At 38.2% G+C, this 12,960-nt stretch overlaps 2 protein-coding genes across 2 annotated transcripts; both read left to right on the top strand.

Moving 5' to 3' along the window:
* The first annotated feature begins 3,761 nt into the window (after positions 1-3,761).
* On the top strand, positions 3,762-11,255 carry dram2b (DNA-damage regulated autophagy modulator 2b). Its single transcript, XM_082532260.1, has 8 exons — positions 3,762-3,968; positions 6,616-6,790; positions 6,913-6,980; positions 7,089-7,231; positions 7,324-7,501; positions 8,105-8,187; positions 8,441-8,533; positions 8,861-11,255. The coding sequence occupies exons 2-8, from the start codon at positions 6,660-6,662 to the stop codon at positions 8,993-8,995; spliced, it is 831 nt and encodes a 276-aa protein (XP_082388386.1). The 5' UTR covers positions 3,762-3,968; positions 6,616-6,659; the 3' UTR covers positions 8,996-11,255.
* A 183-nt stretch (positions 11,256-11,438) lies between these two features.
* On the top strand, positions 11,439-12,960 carry LOC309707259 (uncharacterized protein). Its single transcript, XM_082534480.1, has 7 exons — positions 11,439-11,807; positions 11,891-11,958; positions 12,036-12,218; positions 12,332-12,393; positions 12,493-12,540; positions 12,621-12,653; positions 12,732-12,960. Exons 1-7 carry the CDS (start codon positions 11,647-11,649, stop codon positions 12,891-12,893), a joined length of 717 nt encoding a protein of 238 aa, XP_082390606.1. The 5' UTR covers positions 11,439-11,646; the 3' UTR covers positions 12,894-12,960.

Raw genomic sequence — 12,960 nt, 5'->3', positions numbered from 1 at the left:
TTGACAGATTTTGTAGTTGTAAATTCTGCACGTTGTGCAATAAAGAATAGTACTGACTCAATGTCACATTTATTTTATCAGTAATATTCATTTTTATCCTTCTAAATTCTGCAGTTGGTGTCTGATCGTTGATGTAGGAGATGATGAGCTAATACGCATGTGTAGTATTCTGTTGTATAGTTTTGTACTGTAACTAGAGACTCTGAGAGATTCAGCATCAACACATATATAGTTCCTGATGTGAGGTCACATCTCTCATTGTTACCAGTAAAGGTTTGCCTTAAACCCGTTTGTTTTCTATTGTTTTGTACAGAGACCAGCGTGTTGTCAATGTGTGCGTTGGTTATGTTGGTCAGACTGCCAAGCTCAGGTATCTCATCAGTGTGCACAACACTGTGTTCTCTTAAGATGGTAAACAAAGTCACCTGACAATCTCTCCTTCACCTGCCATTGCGAATAAATTTCATACTCCAGCCTGGAACCAGGTTTGTACTTGTGTTTTTTTACTGTGAACATCAAAGTGATGGATTCACCTGCCTGCTTCTGTACCTTTCGGTCTTCCATGGAAAAGACTGGTGATTGCACAGAGCGCCTTGAGTTTTAAACAGTGATGTAAGAACAAGATGATAAATGTCAAAGGAGTGCTTTAATATTTATTGTCTCCATAATGCATGTTTACAGAATTACTCAATAAGTTAGGGACAGATCTGAAGAAATACGTAATGAAAGGTGAGGTTTTTAGAGGCCCAGCGTCAAAGGAATTGTCTTTGGAACAGATCCAGGAATTTTTGGAAGAATTTACGAGCTTTACTATTGTGAGGTAGGATCTTTTGTGTCGTATCTTTGCAAATGCATATCAAAATGAAATGAGAAAAACTGGGAGATCTTGATGTTGACGGTCTTGATGTTCTCAAGAAAATATAACGAATTTATGTAGATCTTTCTATCCTCCTCATATATATGGGCGTGCACTATGGAAATTAAAAGAAATACCTGCTTGACCCCTGAAGTGACAATGTTCCTTTTGTATACGTGTCAAACTCGAGGCCTGGGGGTTCCAGCTATCCTGGGTCTGCCCTGGGGCTTCCTTCTGGTGGAATATGCCCGAAGCAACTCATGCAGGAGACGCACAGGAAGCATCCTTACAAGACAGCCGAATTACCTCAAGTAGCTGGAATTAGAATTTTCTTCATAATTTTTTCTTTCATGTTTTTGTTTTAAATGTTTAAAGAAGTCATCATCATCTGCCAAAACAGTTACCTGGTGGAATTACTTCAGTTTCTCGGCTGCTTTGATCTGGATCTACCTCAGCAGCCATTGGGTGAGAGCAGGGTGACCCTTGACATGTTGCCAGTCTATCAGGTCCAGCCAAAAGAGAGAACTCCTTACTCTCATGTCCACACCTATGGCTGATCTAGAATCTACAGTTAAGATTAAAAAAAAAGTATGTGTTTGAACTGTGGTAGAACATGCAAACTACATAAAAGGGACTCATTGACCAGGAAGTCTGAACCCACAACCTTGTTGCAGTAAGGTGACCATGCAAACCACTGCACGGCCCTGATCTAATACAGGATTTCCTTGTTTCTTCTACAGCTACACAAACACCTTCTGGTGAAACACTGTCACCCAGTGGTGATATTAGTTCCTTTAAACGCCACACTTGCACAGTTTTTCATGCTACTAGAAAGCTTCCCAAAGGAGCTTGAAAGCCCCTCCTTGGATTTAGTTTGTCTCAGTATCTTCTGTCTTTTCATGTAACTCCAGACTGAATATGCGAAGATCAGAGCTCAGTGGGATCCACCATCTGCTAAAGCTCCTTCTCCTCTTGTTGCTGAGTCGGGCAGTATGTTTGGGCTTTCTGTTGTGCTGCAGCGGGATTTAGGATCAGATGCTTCCCTGGAGGTTCTGCTTGATGGATCAACATCTAAAGTCTCTTAAGCCACAGAATTATGTGTCTGCTATGCAAACATGCACATAAATGACATAAATGAGATTAAATGCTGATTTCAAAATTCATATTTTTAATTCTCTGACTCCACTGGAGTAGATTTACATGGCAACTCAAAATCCATCTTATGTTGCTATAAAACTTTTCTCCCTTTAAACATTCAAAGCCTAAGTGATCATAAGTGAAAACCCAATTACAGCCTTTTAGATAAAATCCAAAAGAAATTCTTTGGTTAATACTTTTTGATCAGTGATTATTAGAATGATTGTTTTACCCTGACTGAAATAGAAAAATTTAAAAACCAGACTTGCACATTCTGAGAGCACAGAATTAAGATTAGTTGGAAAACTAGAAACAACACACAGCAAAATAAAGAAAAAATAAAAAAAAAAGTCTGAGAGTTCAAATAAACCCTCCCACAGATTGTATATGGGAACCGCTATTGCTGGGTTAAAGTAACACTTATTAACACCATCTGAATTCGAATGCACACCAGTTAGTTCACCTGTTCCACCATCCAGGTGTTGTTTTTCCCACCATGAGTTTGACATTGAACTTAGCTAGGAACAGAGCTTCTGTGCACAAAATACTGCTCTGAACATGAGGTGTCCAAGGACTGTTGGTTGTACCATACAGCCATCTGGCACAACATAGAAAAATTAGTCTGGACCCTGTAAGACGTTTGAACATCAAAGGGCTTCAAAGCAACTCAAGTCATGATGTGTAACAGCTGTAAGTAAAATATTTTACTTTACTAAACACAAACATCCCAGAAACCCTCCTGATGAAACCTGACTCTCTGATATCAAAAGCAGATCTCATCTCTCAGAAATATGTTATAGATATTATTGAAAACTAACATCTCATTGGCAAAGTCTGTTTGAACAAAGCTGAAATTTATTTTATCTGACATGTCAGACTGAATAACTCTAAAAACAAATTACAATACCTTTAACAGGTAAGGACTCCCATTGATAGAATGATTTGTGGGTAATTTCACTTTAGGTTCTTTTTCTATGATGCAAAAATATTTTACTTTACTAAACACAAACATCCCAGAAACCCTCCTGATGAATAACTATAAACGTCAGCACTCCAAATCTTCTTCAGAGAACCTGCCACCTTATAAACGACCAACACTAAGTAAGACAGCTGCTCCATTACTTCCTCAAGTTTGCCATAGTGTATGAATCAACACTTTTTTATTTGGCACGGAGTTGTTATAACATTTGATGCCCTCATGCAGACCTCCAATTTATCTGGACTTGAGACCAGCAATAGGAGTACACCAGCTGGTGACCTCCTAAGGTAGGTTGTCCATGGGCTACTAAAACTGACTTGAATGAGAAATAAATGGGAATATTTAAGCTGTCACACCAACTATCTGCCCTGTCTATCCTGGTCACTCCAAGTGAAAATCTTAACATCTTCACCTCTGCCACCTCCTGTCTTTAGGTTAGTGCCACTGTCACCAAACCACACATCACAGTAGGTCTCACCAACATGCTGTAAACTTTTCCTTTTGTGCTTTATGCTGTCCTTGAAATTTGTTTCCACACACGCCACACACACTCTTTTTTTTTTTTTTTTTACCTCTCTTCACACTGTCCATTGCTTTGGAAAATGAAATAAAATCAATAAAGAAAAATAAAATCGAATAACATCACATAGATATTTAATGCATTTAATATTTTAGCTGTTCATGTACTTATTTATGTTTGAGTTTAAGAGCTTTTGAGTGTATGTCCTTAATGTCTACAAGCTCGCCTGCGAGTCAAAATTCAGGAGGTAAAGTAATATTTGTGGCTTCTGACAGGCGCATGCGCAGTTTTCAGTAAGGAACTCGAATGTTGTAGGCGCTTTAAAAAGTTTATATTATAAATGAGAGTCGGTTCCTTTTTCCGGCGATTACGGTGATTACCGGAGGTCTGAGAAGCTGCTTCGGGGTGTGAAACGAGTGACTGGAGCAGTTTTGTGCGCGCTGGGGGGGTTATGGTCGCAGGAGGACTCGAGTAACGTGAGTGTCATTATGTTGAAGTAGAGAAAAACTGACTTTCTCTCTGCGATTGTTGGTTCCTCGCTGTAGCAGCTGTCTGCTTCAAGATAGAAAACTTTAAAGTAAAGATGTCCTATTCAGCAAATTCATTAGTGAAGGCTACTTAACGAAGCTAACTTTAGCTGGCTAACTAGTTGCTATAAATTTTATGATTTTAGCCATGCTTTAGCCATCTTTTAGCCATGTTTTGTAGACGTCTCTGTCAGTATTTGTTGGCTTTATGTTGCCAGTTTAGCTCCATGCTTTGTTTTGGTCCTTCTGTCTGTAGGTGGCTCTTTATTTTCACGTGTAAATAAATACGTGCGTTCATTTGCAGCTTAATGTGTTGTCAAACGCCTTAAATAGTCTATTTTTACAGTGCACTTTGGTATTGAAACGTCTCCCCTGTGAGATATTTTCACTTTGTTTCGCTTCCTCAGTGAGAACAAGGGAATTTCCTGCACTCATGTTTGTACCCTAACACATTTTTGTCTCTCACGAGTCATGCAGTAACTCACATGGGCTTACCTGGATATTTTCTTTTTAAAAATTCCATCCTGGTGTATTGGTTATTTTTTGTTAAACGAAAGTCTGGTGCTATATCAAAACACATTTTGTATATTCTAAGCTAGCTCCCAGTAAAAATTAGCATTTTTTTGTGCATCTCATCATTATTGCTAAGAGGTTGTGTGAAATAATAATTAAGATCTTATATCATAGTCTTTGTACACTTCTGCATTCCCTCTTTCTCACCTGGTAGCTGTGATTTCACTCATCTACCTGCCCTTCAGTGAAAATGGCATGTTGCACAAAACTGGGCAAAAACAGTATAAACTGTTACCTGTTATTATTCAAGGGTTTTTACTGAAACTTACTTCTTCAAAAGTACGTTTTTAGAAAATAAGTAGCAGAATTTTACTGCAGAATAATCCAAAATACAATACAACTTAATTATATTTGTATATATTTAATAAAATTATTATAATAATTATTGATTTGGGTTTTTGGTGAGGATGCACCTTTAAATCTGTATTATTATTTTTTTTAGTTATATCTAGTAAACTACATTTAATAAAAATGCTGGCCATTGTCTCTATATGTGGGATGGGAGGACTGAGGATAAAAATCATGTCCATGTCGTTATTTGGGTCACACTATTACAAACATGAAAGTGTTGTTCTTTAAACTTTACAGGTAAAAAAAATGACACGATGCCTCTGGGCCACTAAAAAAAAAGTATGCTGGGCATGTTGAACAACCAGCTGCTGGGATATTTTGGTTAATGCTGGTGTATGCGTTTAATTTACTGAGTGCTTCTCCTTCTAAAATTGTAATCTAGTTTTGTTATTTCTTAGACATTAAAAGCCATATAACTGACTTTGGCTGTTTTTGTGTGGGGAAGTGTTATGTTGAACAGTGCTTTTATATCAATATAAATATGTTGTTAACTGATTAAGGTTCAGATTAATTTCTTTTAAACATTTCAGAAAGACACAGCTGATGATATTTTGTTTTCTTTAAACAAACTAATAATATCCCGTTTAGACAAAGTAAAGGATGCATTCGAAAAATATCGTATTAATGTTTATTTTCTGTATTAGAAGTACCAAAATTACATTTACTTCCCTGTGAATGTGCATATATACATTTCCTTACTGAATACAAAATGTCTCCTCCATAACTGAAAGGATTCACTTCAGGTCTATTTTAATCATCCTGGTTTACATCATCATTGGACCAGAACAGGTTTCCAAACCAGTTGTGTTGTAACAATCTGTCTCATGAGTTCTTGAACATTTTTTTTACTTCCTGCTTTCAACAGAAGGGTTATGACTCGGTCACAAACAATGATCAAAGCACTTTTTTTTCAGATCACTTAAATCACAATCTCAAATAGGAGAATGTAACCCCACTTAAACTCTTTCACATGCAAAAACAAACAAAATGATTAGAAACATTCATCACTGGGTGCATGTACATCTTCACAGTTACTTGTGCATGTGAAAGCATTACTCAGTATCTGGACATATCAGTGTAAAAATACAGTAGAGTTGGGCTGTTTTTAACAAGATATTCACCCTCTTTGGACTCTTAACAAGTTAAAGTTTAATATTTAAAGTTAATGATGTTGTTATGAGATCAAGTCAGGCTGAAATCCAAGCAGAATGGCTTTTTTTTTTCTTTTCTGTAACCTAGTTTGACCATCAATATAATAGGATATATGATAGTTTCAATATTGAAACTGCACGTTTAATGGCTGTTACATTAAATAACACATAAAACATCCAAAATTTCAAAAAGTGCTTTTTGGGTAAACTTTAACAGGCCGTGTCATTGTGTGTGACAGGTGGCTGGTCAAAGAATGTTAGAGCATATGAAAGGTCTTGTTTTTACTCACATTTAGATATCAGGCTCACCTTTGCGAGCTGCAAGTCTTCCTGTGTTTCACAGTATAAATGTTCAATTTTATGTTGAGTGGTAAATGTGCTAAAGTAATGTTGCACAACTCCCCAGCTGATTCGCAGATCAGGTGGAAACTGACTTAGAAATTAAATGCATGAAATTATTTAAAAAAAAAAAAAAAGATGGAGTGCTCTCATAATAATGATGATGCTGATGTTTTGGACAGGGCACAGTGAATCAGCATCAGCGCACACATCCAGTGAGGGCGCCATGTGGTGGTTCCAGCAGGGAATGTGCTTCCTCCCTGCCGCTCTGGTCGTCTGGACGGCGGCGTCCTTCATCTTCCCTTACATCACGGCGGTGGTGCTGAGACACGTGGATCCTTTTGTGCCGTACATCAGGTCTGAACAAACACAGAAGAAATTTAAGTATTTTTGATGTTAAATAATAATTTATTGAACCTTTTGATCTGTTTAAGAAACAAACCAGACTTTTATAAACCAGCATTTGTTTGGTGTTACAGTGACACAGGAACGATGGCACCAGAGAGGTGTGTGTTTGGCATCATGATGGATGTGTCAGCCTTTTTAGGTAACACACACACACACGGCTCTATTCTGTAAAAATGGTGTAAACACACAGTCATAACAGTAAAAGTGCTCAAACACATAGTGTAGCTGATGGTTATTGTGCTTGCAGGTATGGCCACGATGTACGTGCGTTACAAACAGGTGGAGGCTCTGTTGGGTGTGGACGATCTCAAACTCCTCAGATTGAACTGCATCGGGCTCTGGGTGGGCTGGACCAGCTCCTTCGGGATGTGCGTAGTGGCCAACTTCCAGGTGTGTGCTGCTGGTCTGGAATCATTTTCTACATGCTCAGGTTCTGACGCATCGATCGTGTTATCAGTGTATCTCTGTGTCTGTTTGAGCAGAAGACCACCATTTTCTACATGCACCTCGTGGGGGCGATTCTCACCTTTGGGTTCGGGGCTCTTTACATCCTGCTTCAGTCGGTGCTCTCCTACTACATGCAGCCCCACATCCACAGCAGGACCATCTACCTGCTGCGCCTCTGCATCGGATTCTGGACCCTGGGCAGCATCTTCAGCAGTATCCTTCGACCCTGTGTAGTCGTCATTTTTGCTTTAATCTAAAACAAGCAGCAAACTCGGGGCCTGAGAATGAAGCCAACAGAAGCAGTGCCTCTTGCTCCTCAGCCAACACACCCAAGTTGGCTGTTTCTTTGGCAAGTGTGCTTATAAAATACTCCAGAATTAGTCAGTTGAGCCATTGCACTGTTTTCATGCCTTTTCAAGCGTCTTTAAAAGTTTATGTTCCATAAAATTCAGTCAGTTACTTGGCAGTAATGTCAACTAACTGATTAATGCGTGTTGCACAAGTGCAGTACATCATGCTAACACGTGCTAGATGATAGTTTAGCAATAACCACCACTAAAGACACATTATACACAAAAATAATAAAAGCATATGCATGAATAGCTGCAAATGCATAAATACAACCCTTTAAAATGTTCTGGTGAAGCATTTAAATCCAGTTTTTCCTGTGAAAATATCACCAGGCAATCAGTCGAAGGGTAAATACCAAGGATGCAAAACATGCGGTCCATAATCGGCAGCTGCATCTGTCTTTTAGTCTGTTTGTTATATCCGATGTCCTGATGACTCTGAAAACAGTCCTCAACAGCCTATCAGTGTTTATATCTTCAGTCATCATGTACACCAGTCTGATAGGTGTCGACGTACCTCGCAAACTTCACTGGACTCCTGGAGAGACGGTCAGTAGTCTTCAGAGTGTGTTAGAAGGTTGAAAGTCATCAAAGTATTTTTTTTTTAGTAGTTCTCAAGTCAAGAAAAATGTGTTTTACTGTATTAATTCTTCAATTTTTAAGGTTTTGTCAGCACCAACAGCCACAGAAGATCTTTGATTTTAGCCAGCAGCTCTGAGCAGATGAACTGCTCCCACTGGGACACAAATACTCTTCATTTAGTATTACCGCAGCATTCAAGCTTGTCCTCTTTTTCCTTCAGGGTTACACGGCTCACATTATCAGCACAATCTCTGAATGGTTTCTGGCCTTCTCCTTCATCAGCTTCTTCCTCACCTACATCAGAGATTTTCAGGTACTCTTTGTTTCACTCACAGCAGTTGCTGAAGGTCTTATTTGACAGATTTACTCGTAACATAACACAATAATGATCTTGGCCTTGCTCCGGGGGCTTAAAAAGGAAAGTCATTTAAGTGGAATCCTTTTTTTCCCTCCCCTTTGACTCAGCTAATAAGTTTCTGTACAGAACAAAGTAGCCCGTGTTGCTTCGGTCTAACTGAAATACCACAAATGATGCCACTGAAGAGTAAAAAAAGAAGAAAGCATTCCTTTTATGTCTGCATTTACAAAGACCCGCTTCCTAATCTTTTCTTCTTTTTTTCTTTCCTTCTTCGTAATAAAGAAAATAAATCTGCGAGCAGAGGTTGATTTGCAGAGCAGTCACCTGTACGACTGGACTCACGGGCACAACCCTGCATCACATCACAACAGTCGCGCACCCTCTGAAGTGTCTCCACTGCTGGCGGGAACAACATGATGAGAACAGGACTTCCTGCACCAATTTCTTTCTTTTTTTTCCCTTTATATTTTAATTTACATTTAAAGGCATTTTATAAAAGGTTTCTGACAGCTGTAGTGGTTCATAAAGAGTCAGTACGCACATACAGTGTCTCCTCCTAACATGTAGTCAGACATTAACGTTCGACTGTTATTCCATTATTTCTTTCTCTACCTCTATAATGTGGAAGTGAATTTAGTTTGAGTCTTAATAATCCACAGCAGGCAGATGTCATAGTAAATATATCACCGAGTCCTGGCAGCATTTATGGTCCCTCCACACTTTTTTTCTGTAGCATGATGAGCAGGAAACCAGAGAGACTAAACGGGTGTTAATATGGTTTTATTTTTTACCATTTTTAAAAGTCTTTTTTTTGCTTTATTTGAGTTTTTGTTATTTTTTTATATAACATGTGTGGTATCTGTAGAAGTTCAGATCAGTACATTCAGTAAACCTGCATGAAAGCTGCTTCAAGCTGGTTGTGTTGACAACTTTGACCAATTCAGTTAGTTAGGGTTGCCATTTGTATTGTTCCAGCTTTTCACTCCTGAAGCAAACATTTAATCTGAATTTGGTGAATAACCTTCTTTGAAATCAATATTACAAATCCGAAGAGTCGCACATCTCAGTTGTCCGTTTTTTATTTTTAGTGTGTGTGTGTGGACTCTTTGTGCCTTTACTCTGAAGACACGTGTTTGACTGGTGGTCCTACTCGCAAAGAGATTATCTTTGTGAACAACAAGGTTATTAATACAGATATAAAGGACATATCTTTAGTTTTAGTCTTTGTTAGTTTGGTCGGATTTGTCAACAAGATGTCTGATGAGGTTTTGGTGCTTTTGTTACTGAGACTTGGATATCTACATGACTGAGACTCACCTGCTTTTACAGTCTTTTGTTTTTATCTAGTCTGATTTTCTTAAATCTGTCTGGTGACTAAAACTTACACATTGAAATGGATAAAAAAAATGAAACTGACATGAGAAAACCTGCTCTGGAAGCTAACCAAAGAAACAAACTTTAAGTAAATATGAAAATTAACTAAAAAAACAAAAAATTACTCTTGCAAACCACACATTTGAAAACCATCAGACAAACAGAAAAAACACTGAGAATCATGCAGATTGTGAGGTTTTCTTGAGAGAATCCTCCAAATATGTGGGGAAAACCAGAGTGCTGGCAGGTATCCCATTACCTTCCTTGTATAGGGTTCGGTGGAGAAAGAAATCAGAATCAGAATACTTTATTAATCCCGAAGGAAATTAGGGTTACAGCAGGCAGCCCGCTAATGGCGCATGCTAAATCAAACTAAATAAAAACCTGTCTGACTGAAGAGAGAAAACTAAGAGGAGAGATTTTTTTTTATTATTATTATATGACCTGGTCAACATGAAGCTTTTGCACTTTTCTGTCAAACTATGTAACCGCTTTGCACTTTTTATCATTACTCTTTCAAAAAAAAAAAAAAAAAAAGGTATTCATGTTCATTTATGAATCATTACTGCTGTTCCTTCAGCAGTCTCTGGAGTCATTAGATGGAAAACTACTGTTTAAATCCAAGTCAGTCTGTTTGTATTTGAGTTGAGCTGCCGGCTTGTTCAGTTCAGCAAACATTAAGTTTCATTCAGTCGTGTTTGGCTGGTGTCAATAAAAAAATAACAATGCAGTTATGTTATCAGAAGCTAACCTGTAGTGTGCCACTGAAATGATTTTGATCACTGAAAGTGTAAAAACATTCCTAAAGAAAGACTTTTATAACTTGGTTTCTAAATAGTAAAATTTTAAAAGAATTTTATCCTTTACATTCTTAGTTCATTGTATCTGTTTTGGGATATGTTGTTTCCTGGTTACTTTAAAGGTGCGCTGTTCAGGTCTTGTTGAGGAAAAAAGGTTTACTGTCGGTGTGACACTCTAAAGCGCTCAATTTATTATTTTACTATCTTTAAACAATATATTTTTGTGTCTCCTGACACACTACAGATGGCACTTCCTTGCTGTCAGTTAACATGTGATATGTTCTCATATCATATCATATCTACAAATATATAATCAAACAAATATATAGTCTGAGAACGAGCTTCTAACTTTAAACCCTTGTTTCCCCTCTGTACTGTGGCATCTGATGTGCATTTTTATACAAAAACTAATAAAGCTGCACTTGTGTTTCAGTACTTTACATAAATGTAAACTTCAGTTCTGTCTATACAAATATTTTGATATAAATAAATATGTAAATATACTGCTGTTTTCTAGTCTTTTTTTTTAGTGTTTTATTAAGAGAAAGACTGGGCATGTAAATAATCCTAAATTCTAATCTGAGGGGTTTAACTTCTCATGGTGGAAAAAAAAGCTTTTTAAAAGCTTTCACCACCAGGGGGCAGCATTTTCAGTGTTTTGAGGCTGTGCCACCAAAGTACAGCCCAGGGGTCCGTTCTTCGTACCTCGCTTACTACATCCAAGATCAAATCATCGCGCCAACTCTGAGCTCGCTATTCCGGTTCTCCGAACACACCTGTTGTTGACGATTAGTACAGCTGGATGAAGTAATGTGAGATCACTGGGTGGCTTAACAGGGGCTACGCATCGATAGTAGAAACATTGATCGGCAACCCTTTGATTGGTCGGCGAAAATGTCGAAGGAGCGCGCTCGGTATTTTTCGGCAGCAGAGCAAGAACTCTTGATTGAGGGATTTCAGGAGTTTCAGAGTGTAATTAAAACGCAAGGGAACACTGCAAAGGCTGCAAAAGCAAGGAGAGAGGGCTGGCAGAAAGTTGCTGACAAATTAAACTCGTAAGTAATTTATTATATTATATGACATCATATCATATTATATTATATCATATTATATTACATTATATCCTCTTTCACATTAGAGCCACAACAGGACCCACTAGAACATGGGAACAAGTAAAAGTGAAATATAAGAATATTCTACAGAATGGTAATATTTATCACTTATATTGCTTTTAGTCTCTTGAAAAGAGACCCTGAAATAATCTGTTTGTTTGTGTATAACAGCAACCAAGAAAAGGGCAGAGCAAAAAAAGACAGGTGGTGGTCCTGCACCCCCTCGTCACACCCCGGCAGAGGAGCTGGCCCTAGGGTTGAATGCCACCAGACCCATTGTTGAGGGCATCCCTGGGGGCAGCTCTTCCTTAGACCAGCAGCCGGGGCGCAGTAGCAGCAGCACCTTCATAACTGGTAAATGAGCTCATAATTCTATTTGTACAATGTAAAATATTTGGTTGTTGCCTTAATTAACATGCTTTTTGTACTTTGACATTTATTGACATTGTGGGGTTTTTTGTGTGTAGTTTTACATAACACTCCATCACTTTTACCTGTTCCCATGCAAGGGGTGACTGAAGCATGCACAGTAAGTTGGGAGATATATATATCTTTTTTTTTTTTAATTATTTAGACCAATAGGCTGTACCACATCCCTTTGTAACACCATTTTGTTTCCATTGCACAGGACAGTGACGCAACCCTGTCAGATGACTGTGGTTTGGAGGAAGTCCCTGTAAGTTCATGCAAAATTTGGCCTGAATTTCTATCTACTTGTGTACTTCTATGTGTTTCTGACTGCAGTATGATTTGCAGGCAAAGAGGCCGGCAGAGAGGCCTGATACAGAGGTGGGCAGTGTTGTAATTAATTTTACTTCCTATATGACATGTATTGACCGTTAAATGTTGTCTCTACAATTGAAACAGGGTGACATTCGTTTGCTCTATAAGAGAAGTCTCCAGCAAAAAATGGAGTATACTGAGCTGAAGAAACAAAAGCTTCTAAGTGAAATCGAACTTCAAGCTCTAATGAGGCAAAAACTTCAACTAGAAATCGAGTTGCTTCAAAAGGAACTTCAGAGTACGTGACACAGTATATATGATTTTTTTTTTTCCAGGCAAATGATGACTGGCTTTTTTTTGATGAGACAGAAAA

The sequence above is a fragment of the Aulonocara stuartgranti genome (genome assembly GCF_965226115.1).
Source record: "Aulonocara stuartgranti genome assembly, chromosome: 5".
In the NCBI taxonomy this organism is placed as follows: Eukaryota; Metazoa; Chordata; class Actinopteri; order Cichliformes; family Cichlidae; genus Aulonocara; species Aulonocara stuartgranti.
This window is presented reverse-complemented; position numbering and strand designations above follow the sequence as displayed.